This window comes from Vigna radiata, unplaced genomic scaffold, assembly GCF_000741045.1.
Source record: "Vigna radiata var. radiata cultivar VC1973A unplaced genomic scaffold, Vradiata_ver6 scaffold_7, whole genome shotgun sequence".
Classification (NCBI taxonomy): domain Eukaryota; kingdom Viridiplantae; phylum Streptophyta; class Magnoliopsida; order Fabales; family Fabaceae; genus Vigna; species Vigna radiata.
In genome coordinates, this window is record NW_014543262.1 from 1766105 (window position 1) to 1784959 (window position 18855).

The 18855-nt window shown below is 28.1% G+C and overlaps 1 protein-coding gene across 1 annotated transcript; it reads right to left on the minus strand.

Annotated features, from left to right (window-relative positions):
• Positions 1-8892: 8892 nt before the first annotated feature.
• Positions 8893-11179, minus strand: LOC106753723 (WUSCHEL-related homeobox 11). Its single transcript, XM_014635576.2, has 3 exons — positions 10488-11179; positions 9195-9394; positions 8893-9050 (listed from the first exon to the last, which is right to left on the minus strand). The coding sequence occupies exons 1-3, from the start codon at positions 11119-11121 to the stop codon at positions 9033-9035; spliced, it is 852 nt and encodes a 283-aa protein (XP_014491062.1). The 5' UTR covers positions 11122-11179; the 3' UTR covers positions 8893-9032.
• Between the last annotated feature and the right edge of the window lie 7676 nt (positions 11180-18855).

Genomic DNA, 18855 nt, shown 5'->3' on the forward strand with positions numbered 1-18855 from the left:
AAATTGAAAAAGTTTACTCTTTTATAATCATTTTATATTTATTAATGTGTGTAAAATGAATATAAACTTTGTCATTTTACGTTACTCTTTCCAAATCTCAAAGGTAAAAAATGATTTTATTGTTTTTTATCTTGCACAGTGGTTAAAGTTTATTCTAAACACCTGTAGAAGTTGATTCAGTGATAAAAAAGGAACATAAGGAAGGGAAAAGGACAAGGGTTAGGCAAGGGTTTGTGATTTTTTTTTTCAATTGGGGCAATAGGGATGACAGAGAAAATGTGTTGGAGTGAGAGAGATGAAAGAGAAAGGATTGAGAGGAATGAGGGAGGTGAGTAAGGGTTTGGGTTTTTTTTTTTTTTTTAGTTTTGAGAATGAAAATTATTTAAATATCCTTGACCTTAAAACTTAGAATCCATAATAAATAAGGGTATTTTTGTCTACTATAATGTGGTACACATTGTTAAAACGTACCAACTGAAAAACAGGCGTACGCGTGTTAACAAACCCCTATATATATATATATACACTGTGTGTACCTCAACAACTATCTTAACCGATCGGTTAAGAGTTGTTAATTGTTTGTCTGTTTAGTCCATTGGCTTGACAGGTATCTATACAATACATAAGTCCCTTCCCCCAAGCCCAAACAAAATCTTTATTGGAAGAGGTGCATATGGATTATTGTGAGTTTGAGAGAGGTCGTTCACATGGTATTAGGGAGTTTTTTTTATGCGCTTTAAGTCTTCATTCCTTTCTACATCGAGAGGCAAACTCTAGGACTTCACTTAGAACGTTCCTTAGGTCGAAGAAACTCGAGTGAGAGTTCACGAAGAACGTTCTACACCGAGCGATGGACTGTAGGAGTTCACTTAGAACGTTCCCTAGGTTGAAGAGATTCAAGTGAGAGTTCACGGAGAACGTTCCTCATCGAGCGACAGACTCTAGGAGTTCGCTTGGAACATTTCCTAGGTCGAAGAGACTCAAGTGAGAGTTCACGGAGAACGTTCCTCACCGAGCGGCGGACTCTAGGAGTTCACTTAGAACGTTCCCTAGGCCGAAGAGACTCAAGTGAGAGTTACGAAAACGTCTCCTACCAAGCGACAAACTTTAGTTGGCCAAGTGGTTTGTATACAAAGTCCTGCATCTGTTGGTTCGAGTTGGGTTGGATGTGAAAAAATTGTATTTTTTTTATACGGGTCAGATTTCAACTCGACTCATTTAAAATTGGATCATGTGGGTTGAACCCGTGGTGGGCCGGGTTAGCCCACCAACCCACCTACCTAATTTTATTTTATTAAAATTTAATTTTAATTTTATAAAAAATTATTTATTATTTTTTTCTTGAAAAAATTATTTTAGGTTCCTTATTTTCAAAAATAATTAAACACTCGTTGGGAGTGAAATTTGTTTAGATTTGAATTATAGAAAGTTTGTAATTTTTTTATTTAAAAAAAATTGTAATTAAGTGAACCAGTGAGCCAACCTATTTACCCACCAACCCGTGGTGGGTCGAACCGGGTTCAAATTTTTTTGACTCGCTAATAAACAAGTCGGGTTGGGTTGGATGTAAATTTTTTTAATCCGTCACATAAATTAAATCCTACACTAATTTTCAAAAACTTTACTTCCAAATCCACTCTCGTTTACCTCCAATTTCATTCAAATAAACAACAACAAAAGTTATCTTCAAATCCACTCAATTACTCTCCCTCAAATCCACTCAAGTGAACAAGATCTAAGTTTCCAACCCGTGGCGGATCGAGCTGGGTGACCCATTTTGACAGCTCTAATACCGTTGTAGTTTTGAATATATTCTTTAGGATATTCTTCAAGTAATTTGTAATGTTCATAATATTTTCTTGCTCACGATTGATTTAAATCATATCAAATATTCTTATATATTTTTAATCTTCAATCAAGATATATTCTTCATATATTCTTTTTCTTCAATTAAATTTTTAATCAATTAAATTGTTTCTAATGCGAAAATTTTGATGCGAGCCAATTTTGACCCGGCTCACTAAGAACCCGGCTCATACGAGTTGAACCCGTGATGGGTCAGGTTGGCTCACAAACCCATCTATTTTTTAATTAAATCAAATTAATTATTCAAATCCTATTTTTTTAATGAAATCAAATTAATAAAATTAATTATTTAAAACACGCAACCTTTATTTAGCAATAGAGCATTTCTTGTTGTTATCTTTCCAAAAGTTTCCCTCTACAAATCAAACCCTAACTTCCCCTATGCAAATCAAACCCTTACATGGAAAAATCATATAAATCATCCTATATATACAATATTAAAACATATACGATATTTTTATTTTATTTAAAAATTCTATATATACAATATTTTTACAATATTTAAGCGTACGATATTTTTACAATATTTAAACATATACTATATTTTTACAATATTTAAACATCTTATATATACAATATTTTTATAATATTTAAACATCTTATATATACAATATTTTTACAATATTTAAACATCCTATATATACAATATTTTTACAATATTTAAACATCCTATATATACAATATTTTTACAATACTTTTAATAATTAATAATACTGAAAAATATATACAATNAAAAATATATACAATATTTTTACAATATTTAAACATCCTATATATACAATATTTTTACAATATTTAAACATCCAATATATACAATATTTTTAAAAAACTTTTAATAATTAATAACACAGAAAAATATATACAATATTTTTACAATCACTTAACCACTTCATCAAACACTCTTTTCATTGTTTAATGTACACAATCATAGCAATATAAAATCATATAAAATATCCTATATATAAAACATCCTTTATGTAATTAAGATTCTTCAGTTTCTTTTATATTAATTATTTCAAAATAAGCACATGTTACTTATGATAACTAAGATTCTTAATGTGCTTTTATATTAATAAATACAAAATAAACATATGCTACTTAATAATTTAGATTCTTCAGTTTTTTTAGTTTCTTTTTTATCAACTGGTCCAATTGTTACGGTTTCAATATGATCGATCACACTAACATGTTATAAGATTTTCAGAAGAAGAGGGTGAAAAAAAGTTAAGTGAGCAAATGAGCCAACCTGTTTAACCCACCAACCCGTGGTGGGTTGGGTTGGGTTCGAATTTTTTCGGCTTGCTAATAAATGAGTCGAGTTGGATTGACTCAGTAAGTGACCAACCCGTGGTCGGTCGGACCCGATCGGGCCGGATCGAGACCAGGTTACCCATTTTGACAGCTCTAGTATTCCGCATACACATTTTACAATTTCAACTCATTTCCCCTCTCTTGTGCCCTAGACACAACCTCTTTATTCTTCTATCCAAAACCCTATTCGAACCTAGTTCAGCCCCAATGTTGTTGAAGGTGATTTCACAGCTGGGTTGAGCTTCCCAAGTGCAGTGTTCGGCGCACTAACGTTGTTTGCAGCAGCTGCTTCGCTAGTTTGCTGCTTCATTCTTCGTTGATTTGCAAGGCGTAGGGAGGTTTCTACCATTGCAATGTCTGCTCTGTTTTATGGCTATGATTACATTGTGATTTTTATGCCATTCTTGCGTTGTATAATTGATTCATGTGACTCTGATTATATTTTGATTCTTGTGTATCGATTTTCTTTCATGGACTGTTGAATTAAGGGAAAACTGTAAAGAACAAGAATTAACACACTAAGACAGTGAAATATAATATGACCCAAACATAGAGTGACACAGTATGCAAGCTTAATTTATACACACAAAGCATTAGTATAAAACATCTTTCTTCAGACAAACATTCAATAGAAACTGGATTGAATAGCACATCATGTTGAAATACGATGTCATAAGAAAATGGGAAATTGTGTTGAATAGTGTCTGTGTGAAGATATTTTATAGAAATGAAAGTGAGTATAAATTAAACAGTATTATTAAATTTATTTGTTTATTTAGCAAGTTGGTTAGGCAACTTCACAAGTAGTAAACATTAACAGCACAAAAAATTTATGGAAGGGGCATCGGAATGATAATATTTAGACTTGTTTTGTAACAGTACCATATTCCTAATTTCCTTGAAAATATTTGCAAAAATATCACAAACACATCAAGTTTATCATTTTCTTGCTTCTTTACTTCTCATTCTATGATTTAAAGTAAAATGGGCATGTTTTACCAATAAATATGTCAAACTTATTCATCACCACTTAGACAATTAGGGATGCAGTTAAGACACATGTGCACGAGAAACCTATGTATGTTATCCATTTCATTACTCAACTTATTTTTAATTTTTCTATATAGTTCTAACACTTTTCAAATATTATAATCAAATAGGAAACATATCAGCAATGTGTGTGGGATAAGGAATCGTATAGTTCGACAGAATCTATAGCAACAACAAGGATTCAATGTTGGAAAGATGTTGCTAGAGGGAAGTGTAGAGGTAGAGTTTATGGCATTCGTGACTTGGCTACCAACATTCATCATGGTATGTCATTCCTCACTCAACCTTCAACATTATCCTGTGCAACTCTTCCAACACAGGAACAATTGCATGAGATAGAGAGACTTTAGGAAGAAGTAAGAAAAAACCATTCTAGGAGCTACTAGAGCATACCATAAAGCAATTATTGTTGATGAAAGAGTTTACACAACATTCGAGGGCTTAGCTGAAACAAATAAGAAATATGCTATGATGGAAGAAAAATTAAAGTTGATTAAGTGACAATTAGCCTTATTGTTGGAAAGACAATGCAGACACTTCAATGGGTATTGGTCACGTGCATCACATTATGATCAAGACTTTGATGTGTTGGGTACAAACAAAGTCTCACATCTGAAAAAATAAAAGATGAATATGTGTTTATATACACATAAGATACCTCCATTGATAAGAGATCTTTTGGAGTAGTACTAAAAGCAAATCCATGAAAGCTTGGCTCAAAGCGGACAATATCTTATCATATTAAAGTTCAATGTGGCCACAATTTGAAGTATTTGTTGTTGTTGGATTGCAGCACCATTATAAGTGAAGAAGTTTGACATTCATATAGTCCGGTCTTCTCTCGTCTGGTCAATTCAAGTTACCTAATCAACTTTGACTTGTTTAGTGACTTTATTTGTCTAATGATTTCACTTGTCTAGTGCATGTACTCATCTAATGAAATTCCCTTTGTTCTGATTCATTTGGTCATATATCTTTGATTTTGCTCGTCTACCCCTCACTTTCATACTTGTTTCATCCAATCTTTATATTTCGTCGCTTATACTACTTTTTCCTTTGATAAAGCTTGTTTTGAAACTCATGAACACACATTAGATAATATAATCATAGTTTATATTTGGCAAATCATTAAACAAGTATTTATATATTATATTATACTTATTTCTTTAGTTAAACTAGGACGTAACTATTTGAATCATTCGTCTTTTATTTTATTATGAATTTTGTTATCACCAAAGCTTGCTTTATCAATATTAGCATATAATGTAGTTTGTAACATCTAGTTCTTTCATAAATCTAGGAAGAAACATCTAATGTAGTTTGTAGCATCTAGTTTTTTCATAAATTTAGAAAGAAAACAAAGAAGGTAAAGAACAAGTATTTTAGAGAGATAATGATTATTTTAAAATGTAGATGAAAAATTAATCAATCTTATTTATAAGAATTTTAACACAAATAATAAATATTTATATTAAATCAAAGCTATACTAGTACTTCTACTCTTAACCAATTTTCTATATTTTTATAATACCTCACTTAAGAGTCATTATTAGCTTCTAGCACTTAGCATACATAACAACAATCACTTGTGACTGAGAGCGTGTTCCAAGAAATTAAGCTAGCAATTTAAAGAGCCAATGGAAGAATTACATGGTTACTTCAAGGGAATCAAAAGTATACATTATTAATGGACAACATTTTAGTCAATGTTGTAGAAATTACAAATGTCATAATAAAAAATATTTGCAGTGTATGCATAAGAAAAATCTATGAATAGTTTTTCATAGATAACCAACAACTAGTGAGACTAGTAATGAGCTAATCTCTTTTAGATGGAGTAAGGAGTTGGTAAACACTACTTGCAAGTTTGACCTATTATCATATTCTTAATTGTAAACTTAAATGAGAATTATGAATAATACACAAAACAATCAATTAAACTATTTCTAATCATATGATTAATTAAGTTGAAAAAGTTATAACTGATTTTGGCAGTTTAAATATCGGTTTCATTGACTCTATATCGGTTCCAGTAACTGCATTTGTTGTTAACTTTCACAAATTAATGCAATAACATTGCATTTATGAATGTATGGTTCATATATTAATAAATAACAAAATAAATAAATAAATAAATAAATAAATAAATATATATATATATATATATATATATATATGGGGTTTGCTAACTTGCGTACGCCTGTTTTTCAGTTGGTACATTTTAGCAATGTGTATCAGATTTCAGTAGACAAAAATACCCTTATATCATAAATTCTAAGTTTTAAGGTTAAGGGTATTTTAATAATTTTCATTCTCAAAATTAAAAAAATAAAAAAAAGAAACCCCCAATCCCTTATCCACTTCTCTCGTTCCTCTCAACCTTTCTCTTTCATCTCTTTCACTCCAACATTTTTTCTGTCATCTCTACTCTAGCCCTATATATACCAACTGAAAAACAGACGTACGTAAGTTAGCAAACCCCTGTATATATATATATATAGAGATAATTTGAGTATTTTAAATTGAAAATTCAAGAATAATAATAAAAAACTTTGCTTAAATCTCATAATAAAAGAATCTTTCTATTAAAATTAAGCTTAATTTTTTCATTTGTATATTGTAAATATAAGAGTTTACAAAATGTTAGTTTATATGTTATCAACCTAATAAGACTTGGACTCAAAGATATAATAGTCCTGTACTTTTTACTGATGATTTTTTATATGAAGTAAAAACTTTTGATATGGATTTTAAAAGATTATAAAACATTTTTCTAATGAGAATATTTGTTGAAATATTTAATGCATTATTTGGTACATTAATTATAGTGATATATAATAAAAAAGTTGTTTAACAAGCATACTAATGCACAACTAATTTGAATATACAACGTCAACATGTTTTGAGTAGCACTAATATCATTTAAAATAACTATAATAGATAATATTTAAGAAATTTTTCTAATCACATGACAAAAGTCATAAAATTGTGCCTACGTTACAAATCAGACCATGATTATTTGACACTGTAACCCTAAGTAAAAGAGACACCTATATAGAATAGTTAATGACTGCTAGACTTGTATACTTTTAACAACAGTTTTTTAGTTAGTATGAACCCTAAGTGGAAAACATTAAAGTAATACAGTATAAACATTGCAAAATCTATTTTTTATACCTATGAAATCCCTGTAAATGATAAATATATATAAGATTCAATGTCTATATAGATAATATAGTTATATTTTTTATTATACAAATGCTAAATCATTGGAGGCAATAACATAAGATAGACTATTTTTTAACTTGATATAAAAAAAAAAAAAGGCTGTCAATACATTCTTCATTACTTCTTTTGAATTATTTTGAATGTAGCAGATGATAAAAGAAGGCTTTACACACTTGGAGTGGCCTTAAAATGTTAGAATATTCTCTCTTAATAAATTAGTGCCTTTTATTTTCCAAAGTCACGTGCACAGCAAAAGCAACTCTTGAAAGACAGTTCAGAATAATAAAATCATATCTCTTAATAAACTATTTGAAAGATTTATCTGTTTAACCCACAAACAAAATTTAAAATTAACCATGTTAATTCTGATAAACTATCTCATCTAGTTTTATTCGAAATTAGAGTGTAGGTTTAAGTAGTATATTAAGAATAGAAGAAAATTATATATTTTATAAAAGAAAATATTTATAAATTTATCATCTTAATATTTTAAATTGTGTACTGTCTTATTATTGTTGTATTTATTTGATTTTCTTTTTCAAAAGAATTCATCAAAATTTTGTAACATATAAAATTTTTGAAGCGAGCCAAGTGATTGGTGTATGCATGAAACAAGCATCGAGCAGTACTATGTCTCATCACTTTCCACTAGAAAGGGCAGAGTGTTGATGACCAGTGAATGGTGTATGCATGAAAAGAAAACAACATTGTAAACTGAACACGAATGAAATTCAATGAACATAGACTTTGTAGCTGTGTCTATGTGATCGTCAACAATTATCTGAATTCCCCTCTTTTGCTCCTTAAGAAAGGAATAGATGGGAAAAAGATAGACAACACAAGTCAAACAAAGTTAGATATGTTTCCAACCGAGTACTAATGTTTCACTTTGGTTTGTTAATTCCCCACCGCCACTTCCTTGTCTCTATTTATATCACCATTTTAAGGATCAAAAGTAACATTCCATGTGGTCTTCATTATTTCTTCTTCCATTGTTTATCATTATATTTATCAGCACCTCTTACAAAACCCATCTCAGCACTTAAAATGGTTTGAATCAACTTCTGATTAATTTCTTGTAAGAAGATATGTCATGTAAACTCATTATTTTAATCACTAAACTTATTCAGATGCATGCCAAATAACTTTTTCAGAAATTCATGAAAGATGCATTAACGAACACGTGTGTTTCAGATTACTCCAATCTGAAACGTAAGTAATAAATCGCGTCATACTCTATTTAAAGTCGAAAGTACTTTTTTCTTTGTCTGCAAGAACTCTCCCTTGTTAAAGGCCAGTCAAAATATGCGTTACACAAGTTGATAATATAAATAGGGTTTCTAAACGCATGTTTATACTAAAACCAAGAAAGTACAGTATATATAAATATATAATATATATTTTTTAAAGTACATATATAGATATTAAATACTATAATCACACAATAGATTATGTCTTTTATTTGAGAACATATATAAAATTACGACAGTTAAAAGGAAACAAGAGGAGCAGCCAAGGCCAATCTGATAAATTCCAAAAGGAAGCTTCTGTTGCTGCTATGGCTGATGCTTTCATATTTATATTGACTTTGATACCTGTAGAAAATAAGAGTTGATGACTTAATTTGCATAATAAATAAAAGAAAAACAGAATTTCGGATATATATAAGAAAATCGGAGAATTAAAATTGACAACACAAGATTTGGAAAAGAAGCAATTGATTTGAAGATTCTGCGAACCAGATAGTAGCTTTCTCCATGCTGAAGGTTCTGCATCAAGAATCCGAAATCATTGGGGAGAATTGGAATTCCAGATGAATGAACTAGCATAACATCTTCTCCAAATACAGTCTTCATGTCTATTGGTCCCTTTGGAAGTTCTGTTGCAATCCCATTGATGAAAACTGTGATGAATGCTGAGATATTAGTGCCTCCATATCCTACCCCACAAAATAAAACAACAGTTATCAATATTAGAACCTCAACCATTGATAAAGTTTAATCAGGATTTGAAATTTTAATTTTCAGATGGTAAAACAAAGCAAGATGATCCTACAAATATTTAAGCAAAAACGCTTTGAACCTGAATACATTCCTCAAATTTTAGGCAAACTATAAAAATTAAGGTGGGAAAAAAAAGTCAAAACGCAATATTATAAATTATATAAAAGATTAGGCTTATTACAATGTTGCTAGTAAGAAAAAATTTATTTGTGTGTGATCATTTTGATAATTGATGCACACGGAAATAGTAGAGAAACAAATGAGATGATATAAATGATGTAAAGGAAAAAAATAAAGAAAAATACATTGAAAAGAGTGAATACAAATAGTATTTGTTATGAATATGATGAACATAGTAGATTCCTTTGAATTAGTAACATGGGGTGAGAGATGCATATACAGGGAAGAAGAAATCAAATTACAGAAAAGGAAAAAAGAAACAACAAAAAGAAAAACATGAAAATGAGGGTAAAAAACAACAATCTAGGGTTTGGAAATCTTTGTACAGAAGTTTTGAAGAAACCAGAAAAAGAAGTGAGAGAATAAAAAGGAAGGAGCAGAAACTGCAACCGGAAAGTAGCCTCATGTTTTTCCGGAAAGTACAACTTTCATGCAATTCAAACACAGAACTGTCAAATCAGGGAAAAGGTTGCTACTTTATTCTGTAGCCCACCCGAAACCAGTCAGCCGAAAAATACGAAATTTTAATAACAAAACTCATTAAAATATACTGTTAAGGTAATAAACACTTCAATTAATCATAACTTCATTTCACAGCACCCCTTTTAAACCTCCTGTTACACTTAAAAAAAAGGGTTAATTTCTGGAAACAAATCCCTAATGGAATTTAACATTCTCCAAGAAAAAAAAATGTAATTTTTTAAAATCTAAAAAGTCCGAGTCACAAACACACACAAGCATGAGAATTAATCCAAACAAGATTTTCTGTGAAGAAATATATATACATATATATATAAAAAAACCTCTAAAAAAATTGAGTAATAATATATAAACATGCAATTTAATTACCAGTCTGGAAGGTCAAATTGGGATCAAAAGGAGGGAACAAAAGTGATGGAGAAGGTGGGGTGTGATCAATTATTTCAGGAAAACCCATTAGAGGAGAAGAACCAGAAAAGAAACCACCCATGTCTTGTTGTCCACCACCACTACACGATGAAGAGGAACCACCTAGGAGATCATAAGAAACACAAGAACCAAGACCCATGTTTGAAGTAGCACTTTCACTTGCAACAAGGTTAACCTGATTATGATGATGATCATGCTGAATTGCACCACCAGCAACAAGACCATGAGGCTGAGGCTGAGGCTGAGGCTGAGGCAGTGGCTGAGGCTGCGGCTGGTTAACCACAGCAGCGGTGGCCGCTGCCTGCTGCATCATCTGGCGCTGGCGGCGGCGGGATCTGGAGCGGCGGTTCTGGAACCAGTAGAAGACGTTGGCATCACCCACAGCACCGAATTTCTCAAGCAGCTTCCTTATTCTGACGGTTTCATCTTTGGGAGGGTTGACCATGCCACTGTTGAAGATGGATTCCAGTATGAGAATTTGTTCCGGCTTGGGAGTCCACCTTGATCGAACCGCTTCACTCTTCTCAGAGCCATGCCTTGGACTCTTTGCCTCTTTCTGCCTCTCATCTTCCATTCCAATGCACACACCAACAAATATCAAAATGATTCACGAACCTGAAACCTAGGTAAAATAATAATACTATTACACATATCTCTCTGTGTATATATATATAAATAAATCATACTGAACACAGTGAACTCCTTTAATGCACTCATTTTTTGTTTTTTTATGGAAAATTAATTCTACAAATAATATTTATTCCATTTCTTTTAATGTTTGATTGCTTAGAGTTAATTTTGACTGGTTGAACTAGCGTTTATTTGGACTTAGTACACGCGTTTGTAACGCAAGAATATGTATTAAATTGGTCAAAAAATTAAATACAGAAGCTATATATAATTAATAAGGTTTGTTTATATGCAGAAATTCACGTCAAACATGCGTTTAACCTCGAAACCAAACATGCTGGTGATGGGAATGTGTGTCCAATTGTGATATGTTGCGGGATTATGAATGTGTAGACTGCGTGTGTGAAATTGATTCCCAGTATAAAACAAACAGGGTCTTAATTTATATATAAGAGTTGAGGAAATTACCTTTATAGGATCCTTCAATCTATTTATTATAGTCCTACATAAATTACCTTCTAATAATAATGACAACTTTTAAAGATGGGGATATTATTTTTTTATTCATATCTATCACAGTCAAATAACTGTTGGTTAAATCATGAACTCCTTCTAGATATCAAGGACATTAATTTTTACACTAAATTACAACTATCCTTTACTCTTTTCTTTACAAATTCAAATGCATAACTTCACTTTTTTATAATTTTTTCTACCATCAATGTCAAAACAATGTTTGATTTTTTTGGTCAAAGAATCTTTTTCAAGTTAGCAAGTAAGAGAGGAGTGAATCTTCACAAGGTAGAATTAATCCATTTAAAACAAAAACTTTAACTTCAACAAAATTAAGTATAACACATTTTGAGTTTGTTAGGAATTAACAAATATATATGATATCACTTTTGAAGGTTTTTCATGGTTAGATTAGAGGGTTCTATATTTACAATATATTTATATCTATGATTACTTTATATTGTAATTTTTAACTATTTGGAATTTATTTATAAAAAAAAAAAAATCAAAGTATAGAAAGTATAGATATGATAACAATTATGAAAGTTGAATCTCTATATTTTTAAAGGCTTTTTTTAATTATGAAATGTTTGATATCAATATAATTTAAAAATATGTAACAATTTTATTTAAAGGAAAAACTTTTATTTAAATGATAAAATTGAAAAAAAAAATATGAACACAAAAAGATACATTCTCTTTCGATATATTAGTGAAAACATACGTGTGAATACACACATGTGTTCACTTTTTTTTATCATAATAAAAAATAAAATTATTATTATTATTAGTATTGCTACTATAAAATTCAATGTAAATAATTCTTATAACTTTCTATTTATTTTGAAGGTAGTTTTATAATTAAAAAATGATTAAGTTTTAAAAAAACTGTTAAATAAAAATAATGCTTAAATTTAAAGAAACGGTTAGTTAAAGAATAGAATTAATAAAACAATAATTTAAATTTAATTTCTTTTGTTTAAAAGGTCAAATCGGAAATCAAATACGGACACCATCGGAAACCTCTAAATATTATTTAAATTTGAAAAATAATAATTAAGAGGGTAAAATTCGAAAAACAAAAGATAAAGGTATATCATTTTAAGTATAATTATAGATCAGAAACGATTTCTTAAAGAATAATATTAATAAATAATAATTTTAGTTTAATTTTTTTTAAAGGATAAAACTGAAAATCAAATGTAATCACAAAAAATAAGATTCCTTTTTATTTATATATACAATAATGTGAAAACATGATAAAAAACACATAGACTATTTTGTATTATTACATATTTTATTAATAAACGTTGATTCTATATTTTTTATAAGTGCATTTACCTTATTTTAGTTATTCATGTATCAATATTCTTAGTTAATTTTGTGGCTCAATATTGATTCTTTTTTACTTAACTTCATTTTCAAATTCAATGAAACTGTTAAGGACATTGTCTGAAGTATTTATTTGAGATGATTAATTTTTGTTGTAGCAGGTGGAATATCAGTTTTGATGTTGTAGGAGTAATAAATAAAAAGATGGTAACGCAGAATTCCAGAAATTCCGTATTCAAAGCGAATTTCCGTAACATCATTAAGACAGTCTTCATAACTTTTGAGAAGGTCGAAACTTTCCCTTTTCATATGGAAGTCCTTCTTCTAGTACACTCTTTTATCTTACACATCTTCTCACATCAAATATTTCAATATCCTATCCTTCGAACGAAGGATGATATTTTGACAATATTATTTTATAATATTTTTAACAACATAACATATATTATCACTTTATTGATTTATTTAAATTTATGTTTAAAAAATATTTAAATCGAATCAATCATAATCTATCACTTATAAAAAAGTTATTAAAAAAGTATGGTTAAAAGAAGCTTTTTTTTATTTTTTATTATCTAGGAAAAAAAACAAAAACAAAACTGGATATTCATTTTAAGATCATAGGAAAATTTCCATAAATATGTTTATCTGTCAAATGTAACTTCTAATGAGTATTTCGTCTTACTCTTAAAACTAACTCTAAGATGAAAACAATTATATACGATGTTATTATCTGATCGATATAGATCAACATACAACTATTTTTCCTCAATTTGTGGGTCTATGCTTATCTAAACTATACTTGAAATGGATATATATGTATATATAAAGAGAAAATTTCCAGAGGATTGATGTCATAAATTAGTTTCTAATTTAAAAAATAGAAACTAATTTATTGTAACTTAGTTAAAATTTCTAATGCTATAGATTAAATTTTATTTTAATTTATAAATTAATTATAATTTTCTTACTAATAATATAAATTATATTAAATGTCATTAACTTTTAATTTATAAATTAGTGTTTAATTATATGATGATTAATTGTTTTTGTTTTTAAGTTTAATTATTATTTAATGATTTTTTATAGTATATATAGGTAAATTTGGTGTTTTTAATGAAGAGATTGATTTCTAGTTATAATAGTTCTAAATAGTATTTATAACTATCATTAAAAAGAATATTAAATAGTAGTTGATTTTAGAGATGAAAAGTAATTAATAATTTAAATATTATTTTATAAATTAAAAATTATCAATGTCTAAAATAGTTATTATTATAAATAAAAAATTATAATAAAATTTTTAAATTAGAGTTTAAAATTAGCTATCAAAATTTAAGAATTAGTGTTTAAGTTATTTTTTAATTTAAATATAAAAATTAATAGTAAGTAACTAAAATCTTGTTAGTTAGTTTAGAAACCAATTAAAACCCTAATTTATAAACTAATTATAATTTTTTATTCATAAATACCAATAAATTTTAGTTTTTAAAATAATATATAAATTAGCAATGATTATTAACTACTAAAACTATTTTCTATTTAATGGTTTTTTTACTGTATTATAATATGATATTTCATTTTCGTGTTTATTTTTTGTCATGCACTTTTACTCTTAATTTTGAATAAGTAATTACTGTAAAACTAAGTGCTAAATGCGTGTTTTATTTAATTTTCTTCTTCTCTTTTATTAATCTTTTAAAAAATACAGCTCTCTTCCCTTATATAAAAAATAAGTTTTGTACAGTTTCTATGTTTTCTAAATTTTTTTTATACAGTAAAGGAATATAAGAAAAAGATATAGAGAAAATAACATGAAACAGTTATTGTGACAGAAAGACATAAAAATATAACAGTAACATATTATGCGTTACAAAATCTGTAAAGAGAAATAAGAAGAAAGGTATAGAAGGTATTTAGATGAGTTTTCCAAAAGTATATCTATACTGGAAAGAAAAATAAAAATAAAATTAAAGAAAATTAGCTCATATATAAATTAAAAATATATTGAAGAATTGTATGATAAGTTTCTATAAATTAACTTGTGTATTATAAGTTAATTTAAAATTCAATAAACATATAATTTTAATTTTCTATAATTACTTTTTAATGTTCTATTTCTTATTTTCATCCATAACATATATATGATTTTATATATATTATATGTAAGTAAAAATTCAACGTTGAATTGTTAGGTGAGATTTGTATTTATTTATATATTTTGAATTAGTTTTATTTATAATTATTGTAGATTTCATTACGATAGATTCTAACTCATGACTTTGATATCATGTTCAGGAGTGAATTTTATATATTTAACTTAATCTCACAAAATCGATTTGTAGTATGAGGTTTGTACTTACTTATATACTTTAAATTTACCCTTTCTTTAATTGATGTTGGACTTCCAACGCTCTAGGTAGTCATAGGACGTTCATAAGTCTCATATATATTAGAGATAAGATCAATTCACAATATATAAGAAGGTACAAAATCTCAATTTACAAGTAGATTTTGTGAAGTTGAATTATGTTTAAAACCCATTTCTTAACATGTACCAGAGTCATGTGTTATAATCTATCTTAAGAAAATTTGATGTTTGTTGAGTATATTATTTCATCTATTATCAAACCACTCATTCTATTTAGTCCAATGCACTAGATGTATATGTCTCGACGTGAGAGGATATATTTGAAGTTTCACATCAATTAGAGATAAGATCAATTTAAATATATAAGTAACTGAAAGTCTCGTCTTATAAATCGATTTTGTTAAATTGAGTTATGCTTAAAATTCATTTTTTGACATTATCTAAAAATAAGACCAATTAAGATATATAAATAAGTACAAATTTTGTCTTCAAACCCAATTTTTGATATTAAATTAAATTTAAAATTTACTTCTTAAAATCAACAAAAACATATTGTTATCATTCATATCATAATGTCTAACATAACTTTTACGTTGAATGGTAGTGCATGTTCTTATCGCACGTCAAGTTGATATGATATAATAATGTGAAGAAGTTAGGTATTAATATAATTGTGGTAAACACAGAAACAAGATTTGATAACGAAACATAAATTTCCTCTGTAGCCAAAGCCATTTAAATTTGAATATTTGAATCTCGTATAAATTGCATGAGAACTTGATAAGATATAACATAAATCTGGGACTTATTTATGTATGAGTATGATGATGAATGTTTTGTGTAATAATATTGTTGTGAGACGGTAGATTTTTGGAAACTCGGGTTCACATTATTGATCATGATTGATATATGTGCTTTATGTGGGCTACGTGATAATTGATAATTGAAACATGAAAAGTGTTTGTATACAGAGTGCTTGTTTTCAGGAACACTATAATTAAGGGAAGGTCAGGGCCAAGAGAAAAAGGAGCATTTGACCATGTAACTCTTATTATTATTATTCTGAGCATCTTATAATGTTACTTTTGATGGAGGCATTGTTACCGTGTGCAAGTGTGGATACTAGAAACATATATATGTCTTCTGACATTGTTACTTGTTTTCTGACCATCTTTGATTCACCCAAATAATATAAGCACTTGTTTTCTTATCTACCACATGCATGCCCTAGCTAGCTATAAATAATCTCATTCATCCTCATCTTTGGTGGGTGTGAATGGAAGAAAAAAAAAAGATGGGGAATAGCTAGGGTTTGTTTGTGGAAGTAAGGAAGTGCATGTGATGATATGCATGGAAAGCTGAGTCGCAGTAAAGGATGAAGCAAAAATGATGTTAGAAAGTAATAAAAAAAGAGGGAACAGGTGCAATAATTTATTAGTGGTGAAGCTAAGCAAACACTGTGTGTGTCTCTGCAAACTTTTTATAATAAACGAAAGGAGGGCAATGCTTCTCTCCCTGTAGCCTTCCACCATTCTGCACTCTGCAACTTTTTTTCATCTCGTGTTCTGTGAACTCAAACGCAAAACGCCATTTTCACCTTCTGCTTTTCTTCACACACACCGTCTTCATACATATGAGTGCATCAAATTTATCAAAGAATAACGATATTTTAAAAACATTTTTTTAATAACATTTTAATATTATCTACGTGTTATTTTATTATTGGTTTATAATTGTTTTTATGATTATTATTATTATTATATAATAATTTTAAACTAATCACACAATTAAAATGTTGTTAAAGTATCGTTATCCTTTATAAAAAGTATAATATTTTTCATATTTTACTAAATCAGTCTTCAAGATGAGAAATTTATGAAAAATATATAACTTCAGGGTAATATTTTTTATATTTTACTAAATAGAGGTTATTGTTGGATTTATTGAGATGGAGATTCATTGGAGAGAGAATACTAATAAGATTTTATTCTAATTACATGAATGATTGATAACACTCTTAATTCACAATTTTAAGATAATAAATTAATTAATCTTTATATATATATATATATATATATATATATATTATTTCATTTTCTTATTTTTAATTACTGTGAGAGTTAGATTCATATTCCCAACCGTTATAAAATGTTAAATTTAATATTACTTTTGTTTACAAAAGGCTAGAAGATTAATTGATTTTCCTGTATTTTAATAAATACATTCACTAATAGACCCTTATACGCATGGTTATGTGTGTAATTATATATTATTAATAAATATTAAAATATTTTTTTATCTCATAATATAAAATGTATAAGTGAGATTCTTTTGACGAAAAATATTTGTTTTATCTCAAGAGATTTTGGTAAAGATAGTGATTAGTTTCTTAGAATTTTTGAAAAGAAAAAGGAGGATTTAACATTTATGTTTGTTTACAAAACTGAATTTATGAAAGTTATGTCATTAAAATTTTCGATTTTAATTGTATTTTAGATTTTTCAGGGTGATTTGTTAAAATTAATAAATAATTAAAGCTGGAGCTTATGTGCTATATATACACTACGAGCTTAACAAAGAAGATCTAAGTAGATTTAATTTAAAAGTATTTAATAAAATTGATGAATACACTAGTTGATAAATATAAATTATATAAAATAACATATTATAGAATTTTGAAACAAATTAGGTGTGATAAATTATAGTGAGGATATGAAACGAAAAAAAAAACTAGTAGTTTCTAAAGTAGCTAATTTTGGTAATTTAAGAAAATAAACTGAAATGAAATAGCCCCTAAAAGAAACAAACTTATTTCAGTAGAACTTATGCAATAGTCAAAGGATCTTCTAAGCATTTTGGAAAACTAAAATAAACACCTACAAAACTAAATGGTGCAATTACTTTTTGAAAATAAGTTATCAATTTTCTAACAAGAGAAACTGAAAAAAAAAAGGGTATTTAATAAAAACTATCATTTTTTCATTGTTTTTATAAAAGTTGGTGGGTTGAAATTAGTACGGTCAAAACGGCCACCCGAGAACCTGGTCTGGTCCATTAGGGGTTGACTACTTAGTGAGTCAACTCAACCCAATTCATTTTTTAACAAGCTAGAAAAATTTGAACTGAGTTTTGTGGGTAAACGAGTTGGTTTATTAACTCACTTAATTATAACTTTTTTAAAATAAAAAAGTTACAAACTTTCTATAATTCAAATCTAAAGAAACTTTACTCCTAACATGGAGTGTTTCATTAGTTTTGAAAATAGAAAACTTAAATAATTTTTTCAAGTAAAAAAAATAATAAATATTTTTTTATAAAATTAAAATTAAAATTTAATAAAATAAAATTAGGTAGGTGGATTGGTGGGCCAAGCCGACCCACACGAGTTCAACTCGGATGAACCGAGTTTAAATGAGTTGGGTTAAATCTGACTCGCATAAAAAAGAAATACAATTTTTTCAA

Excerpts from the sequence above, each read along its gene's own strand:
- LOC106753723 (XM_014635576.2), bottom strand. The coding sequence starts at position 11,121 with ATGGAAGATGAGAGGCAGAAAGAGGCAAAGAGTCCAAGGCATGGCTCT. Across the intron at positions 9,395-10,487 it reads CAATTTGACCTTCCAGACTG|GATATGGAGGCACTAATATC; the intron begins GTAATTAAATTG and ends TTTGTGGGGTAG.